The sequence below is a fragment of the Apteryx mantelli genome, chromosome Z (assembly GCF_036417845.1).
Source record: "Apteryx mantelli isolate bAptMan1 chromosome Z, bAptMan1.hap1, whole genome shotgun sequence".
In the NCBI taxonomy this organism is placed as follows: Eukaryota; Metazoa; Chordata; class Aves; order Apterygiformes; family Apterygidae; genus Apteryx; species Apteryx mantelli.
Window position 1 is genome coordinate 78336583 of NC_090020.1, and position 26002 is coordinate 78362584.

General features: G+C 42.6%; 1 protein-coding gene across 1 annotated transcript in view; it reads right to left on the minus strand.

Annotated features, from left to right (window-relative positions):
• Positions 1-215: 215 nt before the first annotated feature.
• The window catches only part of CELF4 (CUGBP Elav-like family member 4), a 694719-nt gene continuing 668932 nt past the window's right edge, over positions 216-26002 (minus strand). The window contains exons 12-13 of the mRNA XM_067316241.1: positions 21894-22037; positions 216-375 (exon numbers count right to left, since the gene is read on the minus strand). Of these exons, the coding sequence (XP_067172342.1) occupies positions 248-375; positions 21894-22037 (272 nt within the window). The 3' untranslated portion in view covers positions 216-247. The remainder of the gene's footprint in view (positions 376-21893; positions 22038-26002) is intronic.

Genomic DNA, 26002 nt, shown 5'->3' on the forward strand with positions numbered 1-26002 from the left:
GCATCCTTCTGCCTCTCTTTCTAATGAGGTGCACACACAAACAGTTCCTGGTTTATGTGTGGGTGTGTGTCTGTGCGGTGTGGCTCTAGCCAGAGGCCTAAGTGAAAAAGGCAGAAGCTAGAGGATCACAGAGCTGAATCTTTTCAAGAGTCTACAACACAAAGAGAGGCTAAGACCACAGCTGACATCCCCTGCCCCATGCAGTTACCTGTACTAGTGCTTTGTATCCAGCGGTTCCCACAACTCTTCAGTAGGGACGATTAGCATCCTTTGGCCTCTTGAGCTGCACCTTCAGCCTCTTCATGCCAATCTGGAAGCCGTTCATAGCCTGGATGGCAGCTTGGGCACTGGCAGGATTGTCAAAACTCACAAAACCTGTCAAAACATGAGGCAAGGCAGAGGGCTTAATGAGCTGAAGGGAGCCAAGGCACGTACATGCAACGACCACTGAGAATGAACATGGGGAAAGGGGTGAGGGTGGTGGTAGGGAGGGAGTGAGCAGGTAGGTGGGTGGGTGGGGGGGGGAGGAAAGTGAGGATAGGATGGTTGCCAATGGGGGACGGAGGGTAGGAGGGGTTGTTACAGATCGGGGTCCCAGGACGCTGTGCCATGGGGTCCCGGGCACTGCGTGCCATTTCAGACACAACACTGTGAAGCTTGGGGATCCGAATGCTGGTGCCACAGTACCAGCACACACAAGACTGGGGTAACCTTTGCTCTGGGTGTCAGCAGATGTGATGCATGGTTTCAAGGCACTTGTTCTCTGTCTTGTTCTCTTCCCCTCTGTCATGACTGGGGTAACTCTCTTTCTATGCCCTTCTTCACTTACCAGCATAACCTTTCCTTTGCCTTCTAATATTCACAAAGAAGGGAACCTGATATGCCTACTGCTACTTCCTCATTATGGCAATATAAGTAAGAAAGACATGAATTTAATAAGCTCTCCATTATGGTATTCATTGGCATGGATAGTTTGATTTTTGGCCACTTAAGCCATACAAGGAGTTTTATTAACTGGCAATTACTGCAGATTCTTTTTCTTTATGTTGACTCCGCAGTTGAGAAGGATTAACTCTAGTGCTTTCCTAACATGGTTTCCATAAGTAGTTTCACACCTTGCAATCACATCAACCAATCAACCATGGAGAGCATCCAGCAATAAAAGCACCCTTAGTGACTGAATATTGTACCTACAGGCTACCTAAGATGCCTTTTTTTTTTTCTTAGTGGAAGAGTTGCCATTTGGGGATCAGAAGAGCCAAGATAGGTCAGACTCAATCAGGAGTCAATTCATCTAACTCATTCAGCTTTGAGGAGTTTTTGTTTGGTTGGTTTTTCTGTGTTAGCTCCAGGAACTCCCTTGCCCAGACTGTATATGCCTTTAGCTGGAGCGACTGTGGGATTGAGATATGCATGAGGCAGGGGGCCAACACCTTGTATAAGAAGTGCCTCTGCTATCTTTGCCAGAAATGTCCTCATGTGCCAACAACATCTCTGAGCACAAACACCAGGTAAGACTAGCCTGGACCAGCCTGCACTCCAGACAAAGCCATCTGTTTTCCTAACCCTGCAAAGCTCTGGCAGCACAAATCATCCCCTGGAACCTGATGTCTCTTGATAAAGAGGCTGAAATGAAGAGGCAGTTTGAGGCAGCCCCTTAAAAAAGCTAATGCTGAATATTTGCTGCCAGTGGTACACCTGTTCCTGACAACAGCACAGGACATGGTTTACGGCCCTGGGCTGCTGTACTGTGACTGCATTCAGCAGCACCTCCTCTCTGGTTTAGTTCATCCTGAAAAGCAAGTCTCACAATGATACATGACAGATTGCATTTGAAAAAGACACACATATACACATATATACAAACACACCTTCTCACTCTTGTCTTAAAGCTGTACTCCCTGCCTTTGGCTAATTACATGGGTTTATGAAAGGTCAAAAAACCGATAATCTTAACCAAGGTGAAACAACAGGTTTACTGAGTGTGGCAGGTGCAGTTTCAAGAGAGAGACCTATAGAATAAGCAGGCAACCCTCTTCTTCCTCTCCTCTTGAAGCCGAAGTTTCAAGTAATTGACTCTCTATGGAGTTATCCTGCCAGCCACCTGGATGAAGATGTACCAGCATTGCAGCTCTGAAGATGTGAGCAAACGAGTTGCTCAAGCCTCACAGGAGTCATCAATCACTGGACAGAAAACTGGAGAGTAATGGTGAGTAATGATCTGGGGTGTTATTAAATAGCAATGGACCTGCTTTTGCAATCTCTTATTAGCCAGTAAGCATCTGGTAATGTTCCCAATTTACGTCTGGCTAGTTGAATAATCTATCAGTCAACAAGGTCCTATGCCTGATCTCAGCAATGGAACAAACAAAGCACCTACTGATTTTGCCTGAGTAGGTTCAGTCTTTAAATGCTGCTGGAAGCAGCATTGGAAGTGCTTGACTTGAGTTTGAACTTGAAATTTGCTGTCTAGCTACCTCACATGTTTGAATATAGATCATAGTGAAAGACAGTTCTTTTTAAAATCACCGCTGGACTGTTAATACTCCTGTCCAAGACATATCAGCTACATCTATATCAATAAATTAAAACAGTGCCAGGGAAAGTTCACCGGCACTGGAGCCCAATCATCTATACCATCAAATTTTTAGAAAGGTCCTTGACATAGTTATGGTTTGTGCCTAGCTCCAAACAGTTCCTGGGCACAGTCTGAGTATTAGCACAGGACAGGGGCCATTTTCAGTAGTTAGCTTGGACATGGCCACAATATTCTGAAAAGTAAGGGAATTTAATAGTTTGGGTGTGGGTCATTCTTTGCCAGCTGGCCTCAGTGCAAGGGAAAAGTGCCAGGTATGTGTATTTTACTGATACAGACACAGCTACCAAATATCAAAGCTGGGTTGGCTGAAGCTGGATAATTACTTACATTATGCCTTTAGAGAACCTAGTTTGCCTCTGAACTTCGATTTCTACTCCTTTAACTGATCCTGTGGCAGTGTATCTTCTACTGACTAAGCATGCATGTCGAGGGTGTATCTATATGTGCATCCACTTGTGAGCAAATCATACTGGGATCCTAAACTAATCAATGGAGGTCTAGCCAAGAGTCAGCAGAGTGTAGGACTCAATTTTTCTCTTCCGTTGGGATGTGCCTAGCTGTGCCCAAATGAATCACATTGTAATAACAGGGACCAGCGCTGACTGCAATGAAGCTACATACCTTGCTTAAACTGAGGTACCTATAAGGCAGGATTTATCTGGTTCCACAGTTGGGACTGACATCTCCAGGTAAGATTGCATTAAGTGGCTGCTGTCTGGGTGACTCACTCCCCAAAGTGGTGTTGCTGACTCAAACTCCTAGTACATGCAAACCTCACCAGAAATACTGGTAGTGTTGATGGGAAGTCTACTATTTGTCCACTTTTGCAGAGACCAGACCTTTAATCAGATGATAAGCCCTGGTGCATGGGTTGCTTATATAGTCATACCAATACAAGAACCGTTCCTTTAGACAAGCTCATAAAGCTACACTAGTTTTTATCATCACTTTGCTCTTAAGATGGAATTCTAATTCCATTTCTTCACTCTGTGCAAAGCTGTAAATAATACAGCATTTTAACAAATGGGACTAATAAAAGAGATCAAAAGTGCATTTGCTCACTATATTTCATTTAGACCACAGGATAATGAAGCTGGGAGTTGCACCCTGCTGCTATTGGTATATCAGTTGCCTGCAGATTTGGACCGGGTATGGATTATTTATTTATTTATTTTTCTCCTTAGTTGTCCTGATCTCCACTGCCGCAATATAAAACCTTTTACTAGCTAGCAGACGAGGGCAGAGGGGCCAGGGTTGCTGGGGATAGTGGAGGAGGAGGCCAATAATTGTGCATTTTTCTTGGGAGCACATCCTAGGGAAAGAGCAGCTGATGTCTCTAGCTTCATTTGACTGTTCTAGTTTCAGAGGGCTCGATACGCTCAGAAGTTGTTGGTGCATTCAGCTCTCCCCCTTCCTGTTATTTATGTGCAGTTGTATTTCATATTGTTGAAGGTATTTGGATGGGCTCCAAAAAGAAGAAAAGCTATGGCTTATCCTTAGAGTTAAGATGTCACAGTGATAGACAGATAGACAGACAGACAACTAGTGCTGACAATATCATATTCTTTTCTCCTTTCAGGTCAGATATCTACTGGTGGATTATATGACGGCCACCACAGGCAGATTTTTTGTTACATTCACTATTGGCAGTTAACCAGCTTGCTTTCTCTGGGTCAACATCTACAACATTAGTGGTGCTACACCAGATTTAAACACGTATGACTAAGAATGGCATGTGTGTCCTGGAAGAATAGCTTAAATACCTGTTTTCTGAATGGCTTTAATGTTTGGATTCATGGCTATAGGGCTCAAAGCATGATGCTACTACTTCAGCTGCTCAAGAAGCTATCTGTGTTTTGAATACCACCCCTGCATTGTCATCTGCACTCTTGAAGGACAAAAGAGAAAGGGAGAGGTTAAAAGGCTTGAAGCTGTTTCTGTGCATCAGTTAATTAATAATCAGAGAAATATATGTTCTGGTCTGAAGATGGTTGGTAGGAGGACAGGGTTTTGTGATAAATCTATTTTATGTTTTTTTTTTTTCCCCCAGGGATTATGTAAAAAGGCTGTTCTAATAAATGATTTATCAAAGCAGCAAAGAATCAAGAAATCTGCTAGGATTGCAGCTCAGGGCATCTAATCTTCCTGGTTCTGCAGAGTATCTTCCAGAAAGGGTTGACATTAGAGTCCATGGCCTTTCCTGACCTGCTCTTCCCTGCATGATAGTGAATGGTCAGTAGGCAGAAACTGGGACAGCATCTTGGAGGGAGCTTTGGCTTGACTCCCCATTTCTTCCACAGAAAGTCTTGGTAGTGGGACATGCTGAGGGAGCTTCATGCCCTTCTCATGACAGTGGCATGACTACCAATGGTTTTATGTAACCAAGGGCTCAATTCAAGGGCTGTTCTTCTGTTTTAATCAGCTGAGACGATATAAAAGGGGATTAATAAGGATCTCTGAGCGTGTTTGAAGACTACTTTGTAACTGTAAACTTTTCATTCACAGTGAGTAGTGGCTCTGCATGGCCATGAATTCATTTGTGCACTAAGTGCAATTCTGAATGACCACATCATTAAGTTCCCATGGATCCCAAATTGGTCTTTGTGAGTTTTCTATTTCTCTTTGCATGCTGCAAGAAGAATTAGCAGCTGACATGCAAAACAACATTTTGATGATCTCCTACCAGGTTGGAATAACATGTTGCCTCTCTTTAACAGAAGTCTTCTCTGGATGGAGCCCAGACCTTGGTAATTACACTGAAGATCCTCCAAATCAGCATTCAAGAGTATGGCCAATGATAGGTCCAAATGCAAACCTTTGATCCAAAGACCCCTGTATCTGGGGGCAGATGGTCCCACTGCATGTCCACTTATGTAACTAGGCTGATCTCAGGCAATAGAAAGGAAAGTAGGATCCTCAAAGAGAGAAATAGTTAAATTTGTCTTAAAACTAAGATGTTTTAAGGACCTGATGCTGGCCTGATGCTTGCTACACAAAACTACTATCACAGCAACCCACTTTGCAAGAGATTGCAACAGAAATGAATTGAGATTGGTGCTTACTGGCTTCCATAGTGCTTACTGGCTTCTGGCTTCCTTAGGCCAGAGGCAGATTTTTTCTGTTTCTGGCTGTCAGTCCATTTGTCTGACTGCCATGAAAGACAGCACTTATTGGTCTGGTATTGAATGTCCCTAGCTAAGCAGAGGACCTCATTCTTCAGAACTTTTCCCTCCTGTCATTCAATCCATGTTCGTCTCACTATAGTGAAAGGGGCAGATCAGAAAAGGTAAATACTGTGCCCTACAGCATCTGGCCTCTCAACCTACGGAAAGCAAACTCCTGTGCAGTGAAAGAGAAGGAATGGTCTTTCCGCACACGTGAACTGGGTACCTAGCACAGGAGAAGTCCATGCCCCTTGCCTCCTTCAGGTCCACAGCATAACTACCAAGGTGATAAGATGGGGCCTTGGCCAGACTAAAAAGACAGGAGAGAGCTGCAGAAAGCTCTGGCAATTAGTTAGACCACAAGTCCCACTCCTTTCCTTTCCAAGCATTTGTGTTAGTAATTAAGCAATTAGTTATTAATGTAACTGTCCCCTTGGAGCATGGCTTCCTTGTCTTTGTTACTAAACCAACGAAGGGTGTGACCTAGGAATTGCAGGGAGGCATTTTCTGCTGGGACGGCAACGAGGAGGCGCTCACATCACAGGAGCTGTCTCCCATGCAGGAAGAGCGCTGGGGAGGAGCTCCTGCCCTTCTCCCCCCCCTTTGGGAGCTGACCTGCCACCTTCTCAGCACTTCCCCGCTACCTCAGTTCATTTCATTTCTAGGCCTGCTCAGTTTCTTCCCAAGTTTATTAGTCTTATCAGAGAATGGAGGTTTTCTTTTAATTGCCTTGCAAGGTCTTTACCTTGCTATGTTCTTTACACGATGTACTAGCTGCTGTCTTGCAATTTTTTTAGTGCTGTAAAGAATTTCAGGATACAATCTGTATGTAAGTAGCTCTATAATGTATGTGTGCATTGGAAGGTATTGTATTGTAAGGTGATTTATGGGTACTGGAATACTCAATAAAGGAGTATGTCTGCAGATCAAGGGCATAGCATTTCAGCTATTTTCCAGTGTCTAATAGGGTTGGATGACTTTTTGGAATATTTAACCTTCCACTGATGTTTAATCATGTCCTAGTGAGATTCGTGTATCCAGTTATCCATCCCATCCATCCATCCATCCACCCATTTTGTAATGTATGAACAGTCAGTAACTGATGACTATGCTAAACAACTGCTATTAAATATTTCAGTTCTGTGGGATGAGATAATTGGAACCCAAGAATATTCAAAGAACAGGCTAAGAAATTTGCTTAACCATTAATGCTAATTTTAGAAATTTATGGAATATTAGCAAAGCTTCAAGTTTTCCTGAAAGAAATCTATTATTAATTTTTAAGGATGGAAACCAGATGACCTGGTAAACTTAGTTAATCTTTTATAAATATAAGTAAAAATTATGAAAATATTGATATGAGATGATATGGTAAAGAATTTAAAAATGTAGAATTAATACCAATCAGCATGATTTAATGGAAAATAGTTTCTGTCAAATCAACCTACTTTCATGAAACTGTAAGTCTGGATAATCAAGTACACTTCAAAGAGTACACTTAAACTTCTCTAGAGTATTTGACAGAGTTCCTCTTTAAACAAAATGAAAGCAACCCGTATTAAACTCCTTGAAAACTGAGTAACTCATATATCACCAAAAACAATTGTAAATTGTCACTTATAATATGGAAGAGTTTCTAGTAGGCTTCTCCAGGAAAATGCTGAAAGCTCTGTGCTATTCAATATCTCTAACATTACCTTTAAGATATCTAAAGTAATTACTGGTAGCATTTGCCAATCATACAAGAAATGGTGGAGTGATAAAAAATGAAAGAAGTCAGATTGACCTAGGTCAATGGGTAGGTTGGATTCAGTTAAACAATATTCATTTTAACTCAACCAAATTCAGGGTTCTGTATCCAAAGGAAAAAAACAGGTGGGCCTTTTTTATTCCTCATAAAAAAGGGAATTCTTCACTAGAAAGCAATGCCTCTAAAAAGAACACAGGGGTCATGATAACAGCCAAATCAATGAGCTCTCAGCACTGTGTTGAACTATTTAAAGGGCTCAGTAACAGACTGTGACTTTTTTTTAATATAGAAAAAAAAAAGAGCTTGATGATTTCTACTGGATGGAAGCAGACGTTTGACAAATTCAAAATGGAAATAAGACACTGAGTCTGCATTTTTTTAAATAGTGAAGGTAATTAACTATTTTGGAACATCTTGTTTAGCAATAGGGGTGGAACACTTATCTCATGAAATCTTGATTAAGAGATTTCCTAAAATGGACACTATGACTCAATCAGAAGGTTTGAACCTGACACATGAGCTGAGGTGTCTGGCATATGTTATTTAGCATTTCAGACCAAAGGATGAGAATGGTCCCTTCTGATACTGCCAATCTGTCTATCTGTCTGTCTAGTGTTCATTTCACACAGGTATTTAGAAAGTCAGTTCTTGCCTACTAATCTGGCATGGACTGCAGTAACAGTCATGATAGAGGTGACAATTGATGTTAATGCCTTATAATAAATGGCCCCAAAGTGTGGGCTGCGGACCACTGAGACAGCTGACTGGTACTCGTTCTTCATCTTGCTTCCAGCTGAGAGAAACTGAACAGATGGGAAGGGGAGATTAAATGAAGAGTGAAAGTAGATGGCATGATTAACTTTCTCTAAAGGTCAGAACATCCAGTGCAGAAGGTAGCTAGAAATACAAGAGCATCTTCGTGATGTCACCTTCCTGTCTTCCCGTGCATGCAACTACTTCCATACATTGATGCAGTGTGAGCATGAATGGGCAGAGAAGTGGTCCACGTTATTGTGCACTGCCAGTTGGATGCTCTCCAGATACTGCCTCAAAGGAGCAGGCCTTCTGTGAAGAAGTTTGAGGGCTGTAGATGCTGACACTGATTATGATGGTTCAAACCAATAAGGATTTATCTTCCTATGATTCTTCTTTTTCACAATATCTGTTCTTTCATATTGAAATTACTGTTATGACTCACACTGAAAGTACCTGGTTAAGATTCAAGATTAGAGCAGAATTTGAACAGTTTAAATTACTGCGTGGTCAGATATGGGATTTTGACTCATACATTCATAGAAATGGGCCCAGCCATAACATCTGTAACCAGGGCTCCTGATCAGGACCACCTTTCTCTAAAATGAGAAAAAGAAGAAACAAAAATCTGATATGGAAAACTACAACAGATTTCTCATCCTACGAGTGGAGCTAATGTTAACAACTTTCTTTTTCCTATGAATAGAGCTAATCTAACAAGTGAGCAACTATTTTCCTTGTGCTGCAGATGGTGAGTCTACCCATTAGGTGAGGTAGGAGCTGAAGTCATCCAATGAATGGGTAGAACAAGTGAAGGATCTAGGCTTCAACCAGTCTTTGGGAATCCCATGAATCAAATGTTGGACCAGTATATATACAGGTCTGCTGTGAACAATAAGCATTGTGGTTCATCTAAGAGAAGCACCATGTTCAAATCCATCTGATGATTATTTCCCTCGTAGGGACAAGCTAGTCAGCAGGAGTCATCTATAGCTAAGTGAATGGTATTTGGTCCTTTTTTGGGTGATAATTAGAATGGAAGCAATTTCCTAACTGCCTTCAGAAACAGAAGGAACTCTTCTTCTTGAATTGCTTTCTGAGAATTGGTCTGCATTGTGAATGTTTGAGGTCCTGACACATTAATATAAGGTTTATGGGGGAAATATATATAGTTGAAAAAAAAATAGATGAAATTTTGAGCAGGCAAGTTCTTCTTCAGGTGTACAACCAGAAGCAAAGGTCAAGCTTAGTTTAACTCAAGTATGAGTGGGACCTAAGCAATTAAAGATGCTTTGAGAGTGTTGCAGAATAAAGATGAAAGGTATTGCTACATCAGTTTTGTTGAAGCTGCACAGTACAAAAAGCATGAAAATAGCTACTGAAGCTCTCACCAGCCAAGTTCCACTCCATTTCTTATCTTAATCTTCATTTGCACTGCTCTCAGGTTCTCTCCTGGATCCTACTTAGTTTGTGGGCTCTTGATAAAGAAGCTACTTAAGAATACAGAATCTACCAAAAAGATTCTGGTCTATAAGAGATGTGCACCATAAAAGATCACCTTCCTTTTGATAGTATTTCATGGAGGAGAGGTGAATTCCTTTCTGAGTTAAACAAGACAAAAAAAAGTGACAACAAATCAGGAAAGTGCACTGTGAATTCTACTAGTGGCTAATGATGATTTTTTATCAGTTCCCTTGTCCTAGGAAGTCTCTGAAATAGATCAGTTCTTGATATAGTACAGTACAGAATCCCCAGCTTGCTCCTGCTAATCATTACCTAGATGGAAACTACCATCTTTTTCCCTTTATGTCCTGCATACCTCATTTTGGGTGGAGTGGGGCAACCTAATAGACATGTAGAAAGACTCAGAGCTTCTCTTGTGGTACTGTCCAGAAGTTCTGGTTCAGAAGACAGAAATAGTGATGAATAGCTTTTGGCCATGCTTTTCAAACCAATACAACATTACTTTATATGTGGGCCACTGTGTGAAAAACAGCTAATAAAACAAAAAATTAAAATCAACAAGGAAAAAAACTCCTCATATGCAGTGCATCTTTTGGGAAGAAAAGGAAAAGAGAAAATCCCTTAATACCTACATCAGGAGGTTGTGAACTGGCACTAAACTATGCTGGGTACCAACAGGAGAATGGAAGGATTTACAGAAATACATTTTAAAGTGGAAGAGCCCTCAGATAAGGTTGCTGATCCAGAGCCAACCAGCTGTTATATCTGTGGTCTTTTCAGTGTCAATGTAAAACCACTAGTCTTTCAATTACCCATAATGGACAAGGAGATGATCAGCTGGCTTCTTTTGTCATCATCATCACTGAGAATTAAACACTTTCATATTATAATGTAGCTGCAGATAAATTCATCTGGCTTTGCAAGCAAAGCATTCACCATTAACTTCCTTCAAAAGAGGAACCTGAATCCTGGAGATATCTGTGAAGCCGTGTGAAGAGCCTTCTGCAGTCCCCGAGAAGAATCATATTTAGTTGGTAGGATCTGGATCATGCCACAGATTGCCTAAGCCTGATCTAATTCTGGCTTCAGGGACCTCTGTCTGATGACCCCTTGAACTCCTGATCCAGAGTCAGCTGGGAGATAGGAAAATACACTTGCATTTTAACTACTGAAATTAGGGGAGTAGAAATATCACTGGAAAACATATTTATGGAAATAGCTTTGATTAAAAGAACTTAAGACCTCAGAAAGACATGGTGGTTATTGAAAATTTGGGCAGGAATCTTGACTGGAAGGGGTGGGGTAAAAATATGAGCCACCCCGAAAAATGCAACTTCTTCTCTCATGAGTGCTTTTAAAAGCCCAGTAACAGAATGACTCTCATGAAGCCTGTTCAGCCACCTCAGGAGGTGTACAATGGGCAAGAAAAAATCCTGAAGACCTCTGGAACTCTGGTGAAGGATTTTAAAGGGAGATTAGGGACCTGTCTTTAGGGCAATCATACAATTTCACCTTTCAATGGTCAGAACACAATGAGATTTATGGGTTATGAGGCCAAAAATGGATTAAACCTGTTGCCTGTGAAGTAGCCAATGACAGCAGCTACTTTTACGTGGTAGACCAAATGTAAAAGGGACCTCTCTTTCATAATGATAAATATGCCTGGCTGAATATCAAGGGGCCAGATGCTCACCTGGTGAAAAGTGGCATAGTCCCACAACAGCATCCTGAGCTGCATTAACAGGACCACAGCCAGTCAATTAGGGAAATGTTTATCTTCCTCTGCTGAATAAAGACCTGACTGGATAAAGCCCTGAGCAACCCTGGGGTCTGACCCAATAACTGGCCCTGCTTTGGGCAGGAGGTCCAGGAGGTTAGACTAGAGACCTCCTGAGGTCCCTTCCAACCTGAATGGTTCTGTGAGTCTATGAGTTGACAGAAACAGTGACTGTCACAATTTATGATGGATAATCCCAATGACTTTCACAAGTTATGGTGGATAATCCCAAACTAAAGCCATTGGTCATAACTGTAAAGCCTTATTTTCCACTAAACACTCATGATTCCCCATGATTATACACCCATCCCTTAGAGACTAAAAGTGGGGAGAATATAATACGAACACATCTTCATGGGGTTTAACATAAGAGCTTTTTGATCATAGGCTTTATCTGATCCTTGTTCCATCTAGCTTTTAATAACCCATTCACAGAAATCAACTGCAAACTAATAATGAGCACTGTATCATTTCCTCAAAACTTTCTTCTACTTAACATTAGGCTGTAATTCCTATACAACAATCTTTAAACTAATCTTAGGCATTCCTAGTTCAATGTTTTTTCACTGTTTTTGATAACCTGCAGACATATTAGCTACTGGAGAAATATATATATGTGTATGTATATACATTTATGTACATACACATGAATATATAACAGATGAGGACTGGGGAAACATGGCCTGGATTTAGGATGATGTTGAGTTTGACTGGGGATTTGGGATGGAGGAAACTGGGAATGCTTAAAAAAGATACCTATTTTTATGTGGGATCTGCAAGTTGTTATCCTGATGATAACCTTTGAGTTTGGCAATATATAGTATGTGAAATCCCCATCTGGGGATTATTTTTGATTTTGGTTTGCTTACTTGAAAAGTGAGGATATCAGATACACTGATACATTAAAAGAATGAGAAGGTTGCAAAGTGAAGCACTCAGGAGTTAGAAAACGCAAGAACTGATGTTATCTCTGAAACTTCAATTCTATATTTTGTATATGCATTATGACATTGCTTCTAATCATACATTTCTGTATTCTTCTTTTTCATGGCATCCTTGTTTTAATTACGATAGAGCATTAATGTGTTTTGGGAATGCATAACAGGGTGAAGGAGATGGCAATATATTAGAGTCATTATTACAAATGTTGGAACATGGTCAGTAAACAAGGCAGTGTAAGGATGGTTTTGTAGTTATACAACCAAATGCCGCCTTGGAGAACTGGACTTGATCTCCATTTCTGCCATAACGTCCTAGTTATGCTGAGTAAATCATAGCTCACAGACTTCCTTAATAAAATCTCCTAGGCTACTTCTATACTTGTAAATAGGCCAGGCTCTGAATGCAAATTGCACAACATGGCTTGCATCTGTATGGCTAACCTCTCTTAGCCCTCAAAAGAGGGTGGCCTTGTCCATATTGCCGACTGGGAACAGTCCCTGTCCCTTGTCATTGCTGAGACCATGTCCAAGCATTGTCCAGCGGGGAGCCAGCTGGCATGGGCTCAAGTACAGCCACTGGCATACAAACATAAGAAAAAAAAAAGACAGTTATGGCACAGTGCTTGAGCTGATATCCAGCACCTCATTAGTTTACTAGCAAAGATGAAGCCTTACTGCCTGTTCCTCTTTTCCCTTGTGCTCAGTGTGAAACCTGAGATTTCCCTGGCAAAAAGGCTGTGTGCCTCTACCTGCATCTGAAGTTGACAGGAACATCAAATGTCCTACATCATGTTAAATACTTTGAGAAAACAAGCAAACAGAGCAGCCAAGCTCGTGGCATCTCATATTAGGCATCCAAGATCAGTAAACAGTTTTGAATGTCTTTCTATGCCTCACCATCCCCTTGGTAAAATGAGGACAACATGAGCACTGTGAAAATGCTGTTACTCAGCTCTGTGAACCTCTCAAATGCTCTGCTGGGAAGGACCTTAGAAAAGCAGATGAGGAAATAATAATAAATTCATATTCATAGCAGGGTTTGAATACTGTGCAGGAAGGAAGGCCTGGGGCCAAGCACAGAGCTGTGAGGATCTGTTGAACAGCTGCTCAGTAACTAGCTAGCTGACAGACTTCAAAATACTGAACAGCAGTCCTGTGCAGTGAATGAGAAAGGATAGATGGATATAAAGAAGTTGAAGATAGATATATGTGGAGATGGATGGATGGTTGGATGGACTAATTCTACAGCTCAGATTCACCTTGTATGAAACAAGTCTCCTTGGGAAAACAAAAATAAATGTAACAGATAGTCAAAGTGCTGCGGTGGGTTTCCAATTTCACAAGAGCGAGATGATGTAAGTCCACTCTGTGCAGATCAATCAACTTGAGTTCAGAAATGGACCTGCCTGTTTGTGGTTTTTTTTTTTTTTTTAGGGCTCATTAATGTGTTTGGACTGCCTCCAGATCTGAACTGGTCCATCAACAGAATGTGCGAAGACAGGACAAAGTGCCATTTTAGGGATCCTGGCATTGTATCCCAGGCCACACAGTTGTCATGCCCATGCCCCATGCTGTGAAAGCTGGTATCATGGTGCAAGGAGGTTGAACTAAAGTAGCACAAACAACCCTCCTCTGGCATTTCTGCATGTGTGGGTGTTCACATTTGGAACTATAATATCCCTGGAGCATAGATAGGACCAGCTGTATACAATTAGACCCAGGGTTCATCCACTCTCTAACATCAAAGGTTCTTTTTAGGGGAAGTTGCAACAAATAGCATGCTGTGCAGGCACATATGAGATAGTCTGCCTCATCACGTTCTTTTCCTAATTCCCAGTGCTGAAAGATTGGTTTGAAGCCCAGAGCACTAAGTTTTTAATCTCTTTCAAAACTCTTTTTTTTCCCTGTTCTTCTGGCATTAACACTTATAAGTGGTCATTTCCATTAGTCACATAAATGGCCATTCCCTCTTTGAAGTTCATTAAATGAGTAGCCACAAAGACCCTGCAGTAATGAATTCCTCCATCTAATTACACCATAAGTGAAAATATTTCAAATGACTATGTAAGTGTGTATGTAAGTAGGTATATACAAACATACACATAACTTTTAAACATATTCTAGATGCGGACTATATCACTTGGATGGAGAGATGGATAGAATAGTGATAGATATAGCTGGACAGATAAATAGAAGATAGATTCTGCTAACATATTCTTGTCTAATACATTGTTAAGCTACAAAAGAAAGCAGAAGTCCCTGTGTACAATGTATAGATTTTCTTTAATGTGAGTTATTGGGAAAAGGCAGAGCTGTCTCTTTAACTGGAGAGCTGCAAACAGCTGTTCCTTATGCATACATGCTTGCTTGGTCTGAAAGTTTTGGTAAGTCAGTGCATAACTGACAGTTAGATTTATCTCCCCAATAAGCAATCAACATTATAATAAAGGAAAAATGCTTTCAGTGCACCTTTGAGAGTGCATCAGAAATTAATCTAAACATCAAATTAATTATAGTTTGTAAATGAATAGTGGCTCACAGCCCTAATACTTCTCCTGCTCCTCCTCCTCCCCCCAAAACCTCCCCCAACCAACTGCAATGGCTGGAGGTGCTGTGTGGTGAGTTTGATGAAAAGCTCCTTCTCTTTCTTACTTGCAGGACTATTAGCTGGAGAAGTGTCCCTTCTTTATTCCATGGCCCTGAAGTCTCAGAGCCCAGCTGCTTTGTATTAAAATGGAGCGTGTCTAGCAGATAAACTCTTGTGCCTCCTTCTCTTTTTACCTGGGAGCCCTAAGCACCCCTTTGATGGTGTCTTGCTCCTCCTGACCTACTTTCCAACGAAGCTGGACACCTCATGAGTCTTTTCTTGGCGGTCTGGCTGTCTGTGCCAGGCCCTGGAGAACAAAGCAGACCTCAAGAAGCTAGTGCTGAACTGAACTGAAACATCCTGGGGGGGGGGGGGTCATGCATACCTAATGTGCTTGGAAAATTGGTTCCAAATTGTCTCAACTCAGGCAGTCAAATTAGTGGGTTCTTTCACTACACTTGAGCTTTGGTCCGTAGCCCATAGCTGTATGGGTATGACCATTTGAAATTGCCCAGGGATTTGAGACAGAATTTATTGCCACTAGATCATTCAATGTAAAGGACATGGCCTAATTCCATGGACTACAGGGAGAAAGTTTGGGGTAGAGACTTTTCTTAGGAAATTTGAAATCGGGTTAAAAGTAAAAATAATAATTAAAAAAATCTGAATTTAAGCATAGTACTGTTAACAGTGGCAAGCAGAGCTTTACCTCTCTCCCAACTGGTTTCTAGTAACTTATCTGTTGAGAAAGGCTATTTTCCAAAGGAAGAATCAGAGGGAAAGAAATTATTTTGAGCTCATAAATAATTCTCATCTGTGGATTTTAAAGCACTGTGAAAAGGAGTCAGTGTCCTGCTACAAGATGGGGAAACTGAGGCACATAAACCAGTTGACCCATGATCACTCAGACAGGACAGACACACAGGACTGGAATTTCTGACTGTTACACCACCCTACTCCTGGACTTGCTCATTTCCCTAGACAAATTTAAGGAGAGCTGACTTTTTCATTAAATGAAAAACTGGCAGCTTTGGCAGGATGCACTGGAGGCACATTGTGAGCAGGTGCTGAGCAATATTTTTTCTGTGTACCTCGGGGTCTGTTGTTCCACTCCCATGTCTTATGGAGTGCTGCCAATGCACTTCAGACCTGACCTACAATGCCCCTGGTCCCAGGCCCCTGCATAGTTTTGCTGATGCCCCAGTCTCTTGATGTTTACCTTGTTCTTATTCAACTTCCAGGTTGAAGCGCTGTAGACAGTTGTGACCTGCTTGCTGCCCTGCATCTCCCTCCCCACCTTTCTGCCACCACACTGCAGTCTTGAACTGCCACAATATGTTTTTAATAACATGATACAAGCTCTACCTATTCCCCAGTCCTTCTCCTGAGCTTCACCCCCTCCTGTGTCCAGCCATCATTCCTCACTGCTTTTCTCACCTTTAATCTCTCTCCTTTGGCTCCTTTGTTTCTTTTCACAAGCTAGAAGCCAGAAAATGTTGAGTAGGAAATAAAAGTAAAATATTTAACAGTGAGAGTAATTAACTGCTATGTCCCTCAGCAAGTGGTGTCTTCTTTCTTTTGGTATCTTCAAAGAATACAGGACATTTTTACCAGATGGGGTGGCCCACTAGCAGCTGTACAGTGGACTCCCTGGAGGAATCTGGGATGAAGCTTGATATCCATTGTTGCACCAAGAGTTAAACAAGATGGTCCCTTTAGTCCATATAAATCTGTGGTTCTAAGAAGCCATTACAGTATGTAGTCAAAGCTAGAACACTTATTGCTATGTTTCATACGGGACATTTCAAAAAGGCTTGGGATATCACTACTGACAGTGTGAGCATCCCTCTGGGATGCGCAGAAGAGGAGAGAAGCGACCAGAGGATGTGGTCACTGCCACCCCAGGGTGGCGGACTATGAACTGAACCATGGTTTTTCTATGGGCACAACAGAGGCTCTTCACAACCTCCCCAGGTCGTTGTCCCTTGGGGAGAAACGGACACTGAAAGCCTTCCCATGCCAGAGGATATGGGGAACTTGCACAAACTGAGGAGACATGCACAGTGCCTGCTGCTCAATGATGTGCAAAGAGCCAGCAGAGGCAGGTGCTTGTCACTCTCAGAGAGGGGTGACTGAACAAATGAATTTCCACATGCACCAGTATAGCAATTTCTCTGGTTTTAATTTATCTACATCTTATTTGACACCTCAGGGTAATCATTTGGCCTCTGCTGTTCCATCTATGTCTTCGTTTTTCTAATTTCTGTCATGTCTTCCTAATTAATATTGCCCAAACCTATCCTTTTCTCACTTTCTTCTCTGTTAAAACATTTTCCTAGAACATGGCTGTCTCTATATTTCACTATTTTAATGTCTTCAAATGCCTTCTCAAAATGTGTCCTGGGTGACAACAGTGAGTGCTTATGAAATTAGGCCTGTATCATAGCATCATCCTACCACAGAGGCGGAGTTAGCCATGTGTGGGTAATGTGAAGACTTGCTCCTCTCACATTGACTACTTGTCCTAGCAGCCTTAATTACATCGTTTTACCACAGTTTTTCTTTTTATCTTGTACACAAACTGGTCACACTTAAATAATCTGCATGTCTGAGAAGGGAACTATCACTAGAACTGTTATGACCAGCATACAGATATGTTGCATTGCCCTTTGGCAATTAGTAGATACACAGAATAACCCACACACGTGGTGGGAAGGTGAGAGCCTCAGTGCAGTCTCTGCCTTGCACAGAGACAAGATACAGCCCCAGGATCCTGCAGAAGGTGAGGCTCAGACTGCCATAAACCGTGCCTCAGTATAAGCCGTGGGGTCCCGGATCAGCCTGCCCTGTGAATGGGAGACACTGGCTTCAAGGAGCGTCTGATTAAGTGTAATTTTTCCTGAGTGAGACAACAATCCCTGCCGTGGTCCTGTCATTTCCCTAGGAATGGACAGCATGCCCCAAGTGAGGAGAAACACACTGACAATAAAAGTGTATGGGAAGAGGCTACAGATATTTACTGGACAGTGAGTGAAGGAAGGGCAGGTGAGGATAGAGAAGGACAAAAGTGTGAAGGGCTTTGAAGGTGAAATCTATAAGTTTGAATACAAGAGGGTTGAAAAGACAGCTCCTGAGGAGAATCCCAAAGAGATCCTGGTGTGGTCAGTGTAGCGGAGGCTCAGCCCTTGGTATAAATAGATTGTTGGTAAGTGGGAGGGAGAAGTGTGGTCTGTACTTGGACATGTTTCAGCTGCCTCAGGAAAGGGAAAAAATAAAAACCAGAGGCTTGAAAAATTGTAGAAGGAGGAATGGGAGGATTTGGATCGAGTTTGGTTGTGTGCAGCAAGATGAAAGCCTTGAGCAAAGACAGCTCCCAATTTAAATGAGGTTTTTTTCAGTGAGAAGTCAGGGTTGTTTCTCAGACAGTCTTACACACTACAGCAAGCAGACCTTCAGTGGAAAACAATAGACATATTTTGACCATTTTCACATTGTATACATGAATTTTCACCACACTGGTGTTTGCTATAGTTCCCATTTCTTGCTGCTCTGTGTCAGTCAGGAGGTGGCCTCTGAATGGGGAATGTGAAAAGCTTCATGACCACAGCGTAGTTTCTGCAAAGCACGTAAGTGCTAAATTGTTCTCTGCAGGATGTCTGACTCCAGGAAACCAGGAGAAAGACTTATTACTAATCTTGTTTTCTTTCTAACACTCTCATGGTTGCCCCTACGCTGTCCTGCCTGTAGTGGCCAAAACAGATGCTGCACCTGTCTTTGTGCTGGAAATGCAGTGGAGGATTCAGAGCCAAGAGGGAAGGAATAAAGGTCCTTTTTTGAGATGCTGCACCACTGACTCACTCACTTTGGGTCAGTTACTTACAGGTAGTTCAACAGTGAGAGGAAAGCAGCAAATGAAGTATTTTCTGCTCCTGTGGAAAAAGCATGGTGACATTTTTCTCCACGGAATTTTTTAAGTTTGTCTTAAGCAGGACTTCTTGACAATTTCTCGACAACCTGGGGCTAGACTCTGTTACAGCAATTTACTTGGGATCTGCATAGCAGATACATTTTAAAAGGTCATATAATGGTGGAATATCTTTCTGGGGCCAGACAGAATTGTCCCCCCAGGCTACCGGTTGGAGAGCTCTGGCTGGGTTAAAAAAAAGTGAAACATAATGCAAATGCTGTGTTTTTACACGTTGAGTTTTGGGAAATGTTTAAGCAGAAAAGGAAAGAATTTTATTACTTTCAAAATTAACAAAATATCCTTCTTTTCCTTTAGGAAAAAAGTAATTTTCCCCTAGAAAAAAATCTCAACTTTCTGGACAAAAAATGATAATCAGCTCCAGCTTCAGTGGACTTAGCAAAACAAATGAAAGGCCTGATTATCTGTGATACCCCAATGTTTTTGCATTATTCTAAATTTGAAGGTCAGCTGGATGGGAGGTTTTGAAGAGCAATGTGATATACTTGTGATAATTAGCTGCCTCTATTTCTGCTATTTCTATGCCTCTGGAGATGGTGCACATGGCAGTGCAGTCAATGTGTTTGTCTAAGACTAACAGTCACACCAGGTGCACAGCTCTAAGGGAAACTGAGTAAAAAGTCAGAGAAAACTGGGCTGTTCTGATCTAATGCCCAAGACCCAAACTGACTGGACTTGGATATGAGAAGCTAACACAAGGTGACTAAGATTCACTCTCTCTTGATCTCTGTAATTCCTATTTTTGCTTGCTTGAGGGCTTGAGGTCTACACATCCAAAGGGCATCTTCCTGCTTTCTGGCTGGAATATCCCACCATTAGTTTTGGAGGTTACTTCATCAAACAAGTTGTGTTCTAGGTTCTCTTCTCAGAGTAAGCCTCACAGTTAAGATACATTTATGCTTAGATCCCTCAATCCCTACTCAGCTATCAGCCACAACCTCACAGTGCTTTGGAAGCAGCAATAAGGTCAGCTCCACGACACTGCTCTACAAACTAAGTATGTGTTATTATCCTCCTTAAGCCTTGTAGCCGGAGAGCTTTTGAAATAAGAGGAGAAAAAGTAAATCTCTGTCCAGAAGATACTCTCTTTTACTGGACTTGGCTCTCACCTCACTTCTTCCCCATTTACCCTTGGTCTTCTTCCTTGTGAAGATGAGGAGAGAGAGGCTCAGTACGCCCCTAAATATTATTTGTGATAGGAATGGCAATCTCATTGCCAAAGCTCCATTTCTAACCGGCTGATATCCTTGGAGCATTAGCTTTCAATGTTACATAAAGTTGTGCTGGTCTACTCATTTTGTTCTGCGCTTTAATACGGTTAAGGCTCTAAAAAGGCAGGTGGACTCTGGAGAGAATGGGTCTAACACATAGCTTCTCTTTTGAACCTCCCAGCTGCTTCCTCACACTAAACTTTTTGTCATTTATTCCTCTAGTGCTTGAGGCTGCAGGAACCCAATGACTGCTAATGAAGGGGGACACGGTGTCACCTCACATTAGGGGACTGGGCTCCTTCAATCAAAGAGCAAAATAGCCTGTTCAGACACTACGTGGCTGGGCAGGAAAAACTGTGCACAGAGAAGTGGCACAAAACTCTTGGAAGCACTCTCTGTCATGCACCAAAGCTAGCAAGGAATGAACCGAGAGCTGTGGGAGGTGGGCTGTCCAGGAGGGGAAGGGGGAAGGCAGCATGGGAGGGAAGCATAGTGTGGGGACTGAGAGTGGCTTTAAAACCAAATGAAACTCCAACAAGTCTTAAGTCTGGAAGTTCGCCTGAGAGGCAGAGTCCAGATCAGCTGCAAGTAACTGGAAAAAGAAAAGCAATAGTTTGTCCCATTGCACTTTTCATGGGAAGCGTGCAAAGAATGTGGGATGGTGGAGAACCAGAAATTGCACATCCCACTGTTGGGCACAAGGAGGGGGGTGATCCCTTGTTCCCCGGGTGGGATGGGACCAAACGTGGCAGGGTGCCCAACCCACAGCACTGCCCAAGGGACGCTTTACAGCAACACCCTCGCAAACAGTGGGGTCCCACTGAGACATCACGCACTCATCGCCATGTGGCTGTTGGCCAACTGAGCCCTGAGTCAACGCTCTCTTTGTGGGTGCAGCTTGGGGTGCCCCTACCCAGAGGACTGCAGGCAGCTGAGGCTGTGCCCTGCTCAGACTCCAAGCGGGTGGAGTTGAGCCAGAGCCGTGAGCACAGTGCTGCTTTCAAGTGGGTAAACCCAGCCTCTCAGCATGGTGTATTAGCTGAGGGTTAGCTTGGGTTACTTGCATCTGCTGGGGCACTGGCTCAGATCCGGCAGGCTCAGAGCATGGCTGCCTGCAATCCACCGAGTAGCCATCCTCACAGAAGACCAGGTTTTCAGGTGGTGTCATTCAGCCCTTGTTCCTTTGCAACTAATGCATTACACCTGCTGGAGAGCTGCCCTCAGTTTCTGTCTTACCTTCAGCCCCACAACTTGTTTTTCCCTTCCATTAGATATAGAATTTCCCCTTCTGCCACATGCTCCCACTACTGACCCCATCAGCATTTCACCTGCCCTACCCCCTGGCCCCATCCATTTTGCTCCAGATATTTCAGTCTCTTCTGCACCCCCCACCTCCCCTTCCAAGGGGTGGTATTTTCTGCCCCACCACCAGCATCCACAGCACCCAGCTGCTGGTGAGATGCCAATCCTTCACCTCTAAGCAGCGCACACAATTCTGAGCATGAGACAATTAGGAGAGAAAGAGGGAAGGGGGAAAGTATCGACAGGAGTAAATCGAGAGAAATCATAAAGCTTAAGCAGAGAGAAAGCAGTTTGAAAGGTAAAGTATTCAGAGAAAGCCCTTTCCTGGATGAATCTAATTGTTTTGTTATCTTTACCCACCAAAGCATTTACTTTGGTTTGTCGCCCGATCCACAAACACTTTCGAGGAGATGACATTACCGAAAGGCAGGAACATCTGCATCAGCTCAGCATCCCCAAACTCCTGGGGCAGATGGTAGATAAACAGGTTACAGCCCTCTGGTCCTGTGAAGAGAGGAGGAAGACTCATGAATGGAGAAGAATTGGATATAAGAAAGCACATAGTGGCGATTTACTTTGGTGTCCCCTCTCTGGCTGGTGAGGGGTCTTCTCTAGGAATCAGTCTGTACAGCTCGCCTTACAGAGTCTTGGTAAAATGGTTCTCTGTATTCCTCTGCACATCTGCCAAAGTCTGGCTTTCCTCAGCTGGGAAACAGTAGCTGGGGGATGTTTTCAGAGTCTTTTTTTGGCTAATCTCTGCACTGTTACTTTTCAGTCCTCTTTAGAAAACTTCATGACTAACAACGCAGCATTTATCATAATGACCCTCCCTTATTTGGCTACATTGGTCACCAAAACCAGAGGAACGGAGAAAGCAGAAGACCAGGAACTCAGAAGGTCACCCAGAGGCTATGCTGTTGTGGTTAACCTTGTCAGGACAGATGTCAGGAAAAAAAATCTAGTTATAGAAGAATGCAGCAGTACACATGGCCATGGAAAGATAGAACGGAGGAATAAAAACAAAAGGAATGAAAGATGCTGTTCACAGTTCTTCTTTGCTCCTCATAATCTCATTTAATCTGTAAAGTTTGGGGTGACCCCCCACTAATCCTTGCCTCTCAGTGTCTGCATGCAGAAGTTTCATTATCCTTCTTGTGTCTGTGTGAAGACTGCAATAACAAGTAGAAAGGGATACACAAACCCATCAGCTTATTTTATTTTGTAGAATTTTACATTCAGTCCCCAACCCAACTCAGCTCAGAGACTCCCCCAAAGCTGGAGGGTTTGGCCATGTCCTCCCATTCTAGAGGGTTCTGCAAGAGAGAGGACAGATGGGTTTAAATCCAAAATATGAGACTTCAGGACAGGAATTCTCTTTTTTCCTTAGTGCTGTAACAAATACTATTACAGCCTTCAGAGGGTACTTGGAAAAATATCCAGAGGAGAGGCTTTGGTTGGAAAATGCAGTTTTGTTAAAGTTGAGACTCTCAGAAAATGTTCTGTTGAAACTGCATTTTTGAGCGGAAAAGTGAAAAACCTGCATCTGCTTGAAGTGCAGGAATAAAATTTTTCAAAATGATTTTTTTTTTAATATTAAAGTGTAAAGTGTACTGTACATGTAGCAAAAGTCTAAAAGGAACATTTGTTTCCATGTGGTTTTGTCGAAAAAAATAAGTGTTTCAAACGTTTGCATTGTTCACTGGCAGAAAACTGCATAGTTTGAGGAGGCAGAGACTGTTTTTTGGTCTGGGATTATTTCCAAGGGGATTTCCAGTTTCTGGCCAGCTTTGCACTGACCTCGACAGGTAACTCTAGCTCTGGTTTGCTCTGGAGGGGCTGAGGTGAATTAGTGCATGTTCCCTGCTGCAAGGTAAGAGGACAGAGGGAAATGGGGTTTTCTCCTTCCCCCCAGCCCATACACCTGTGACTCGACTGAGCCAGCCTTCTCCCATTCATGACTGGGGCATGGTGTGGGGAAAGAAAGACTTTTTTTTTTTTAATACTCTCACTTTCTTCATCAGGGCATAATTACAGTGTCATAACAGAGCAAATTACAACTTTGCCTTTCCTGTTAGGGAGAGGAGTTCGCCTAGATGCTCCCACCTTTTATTAGCCATTACTCATCCCCCCGGCTGGCAGGAGAAGTACGGCGAAGTCAGGATTCTGACAGATGCCCATTTAAAGCTCATTAAAATTCCTGGGCCTCAGCGTGATTGAAGTCACAGGCTCTCCACATTTCCTTTTGGATTAATGGAAAATGAAGCCCTAATGAATATTTGCTAAGCACAATTTTCCCCACTAATTTGCTAAAAGGACTGTCACGAAGGAACAGCTGATCCTTTGTATCTCACGCATTTCCTAGAGGTCATGAGGATGGTGACAGGGTTTCTTCCAAATGGGGGGATAGTGGTATGGTGGGATAATTAACTAATTAGGCACCCAGTCATCTGCTTAGCTAAATTACTTTTGAACCTCAGTGGCCCACATTCAGGCTCCCCTGTTTCATGCCAAGCTCTTCCATCTCTCCCCCCAGTGCCGTCTGTCTCTTCCTTAGTCTCCCCAATCAACAACTATCCCTTTCCCAGTTCTTGCTGCAGTTCAGTTCCACCCAATGTGGCATTATTGGCAAGATAAACTAGATATGTAACAGTCTGAAAGTGTTAAACAAACACTGACCCCCTTAGGTGTCTGTTAGAGTAGAAGAAAATTCTGCCCAGGAGAAGATCATGGTCCAGAATAGCAGGCAAAAATTCATTTGTTCATCTGAACATACCCCAGAGCACTTCTGCTGTGGGATTTGAGATCCACATTTCAATAGAATGGGTAAAATTTGGCCTTGCTGCAATTAGTGGCAAAATTCCCACTGACATCACCAGAGCCAGCAGTTTGCTCTGCAAAACTGGCAAATTCTTTCAAAAATGCCAGCTGCATTTCCTGGGGTCTTGGATGTGTTGTGCATGAGTAGGGATTCTGCCTGCATGTGCTGAGAAACACCTACTAAGGCATAAGGCAGATCAGGAGGCATGTAACTTCATCTACACCAAGTTTTGAGGTTGGCTCAAGGAGAGAACAACCCTTAGCTAACCTTGAAATCAGCATTGCCTCACACTGCTGAGAGACCAAGAGGAAGAGACCAGGGAGGATGTAAAAGGGCAGAGACCTTCCTAAAAGCTCAGTTCTACTCCAAAATATGGATGTGAAACCCACGCTGTGGTTTCCTGCACTGACTCAGATATTCAAGGCCAAACTCATTTTGCTGCTAACTAAAGAGGATTTTTGCTAATTTCCAGTGTTGCAATCTTCACCTGCTACTGAAAAACAACCTGGGCTAGGTTGATTTGTTTTCCTACCCTCACATATAAAAATACTGCCATTAGGATTAAACAAGCAATTTCTTGTTAAATCCATCCAGTTGTCTTTTACAGTTAGACTTCTCAGTAAAGAATTCACAAAATTAGCTTTCTCTGTCTCTACTCTTCTACCTTGTCTTTTTTGCTTAAGTCAAGTAAATCTGGGCATTGCATGGAAAACTACACATGTATGTATGTGGCCACCCCTTTGTGCATATGTATAGATTTTTGAGAAACTGAACTCATGAAATGTTCAGCTCAGAATGCTGTGAAAAGCAAGTTAGTTCTCAGTGCACCTCTGCAACGAGTTTTAAATCAGGATCATTGAAAGGAGAGGGATATCACAGTTGGAAAGGCAAAATCTCACTGAAGACTTCAACTGTGAAGAGAAAGGTCTTGTTTTGGACTGGGTTAATGGATTATTGGAGACCATTACACTTGGCAGGTCAGGGCTGAATATAGTGCCAGAATTCTTTACCAAACACATTAACACTGATTTCCGAAAGTCAGCTAAAGATTTAGCCCTGACAACACTTTATGAGAAGAGAATCAAGGTTCATTTTTACCCTGGCACCTACCCTGACTTTTGGATTTATTGCCTAAAATAATATATATTTCTGTTCATTAATACACTATAAACAGAGATACCATGATTCGAACAAAAGGGAAAGAAGAGTTGTAAAAAACGTGTTTTATGAATGGTTTGCGTATTACACACAAATCTTGCTGGATAATGGAAAAACCTGCTAATGAGAGCCCTGGAGCACATGGTAGAGAGCTCCATAGGAGATCCATGTTGATTTGGCCTGGTTGGACCTGAATTTACTCCTGCTAAACCATTGCTATGCCAGTACTCCTCAGCCTCCAGCTCATTGCTGGGGTGGTATAGCATGGGCACAGCACCAGATCCAGCCTGCCCCTGTGTGTCCACTGTCAACGTGAGTAAACTCCAAATACCTGAGCTGGGATCAGCTGTCTATTATTGCCTCCACAACACTATGGATCAGTGTCATAAGGAGAAGTTACGGCCAGAGAGTCCTTCCAACAATAATTAAAAATGGACTCTCTCATAAGGGTGTTCAAAGTTTGCAGGCAGCCCTTGGGCCGGCTGCACAGTAA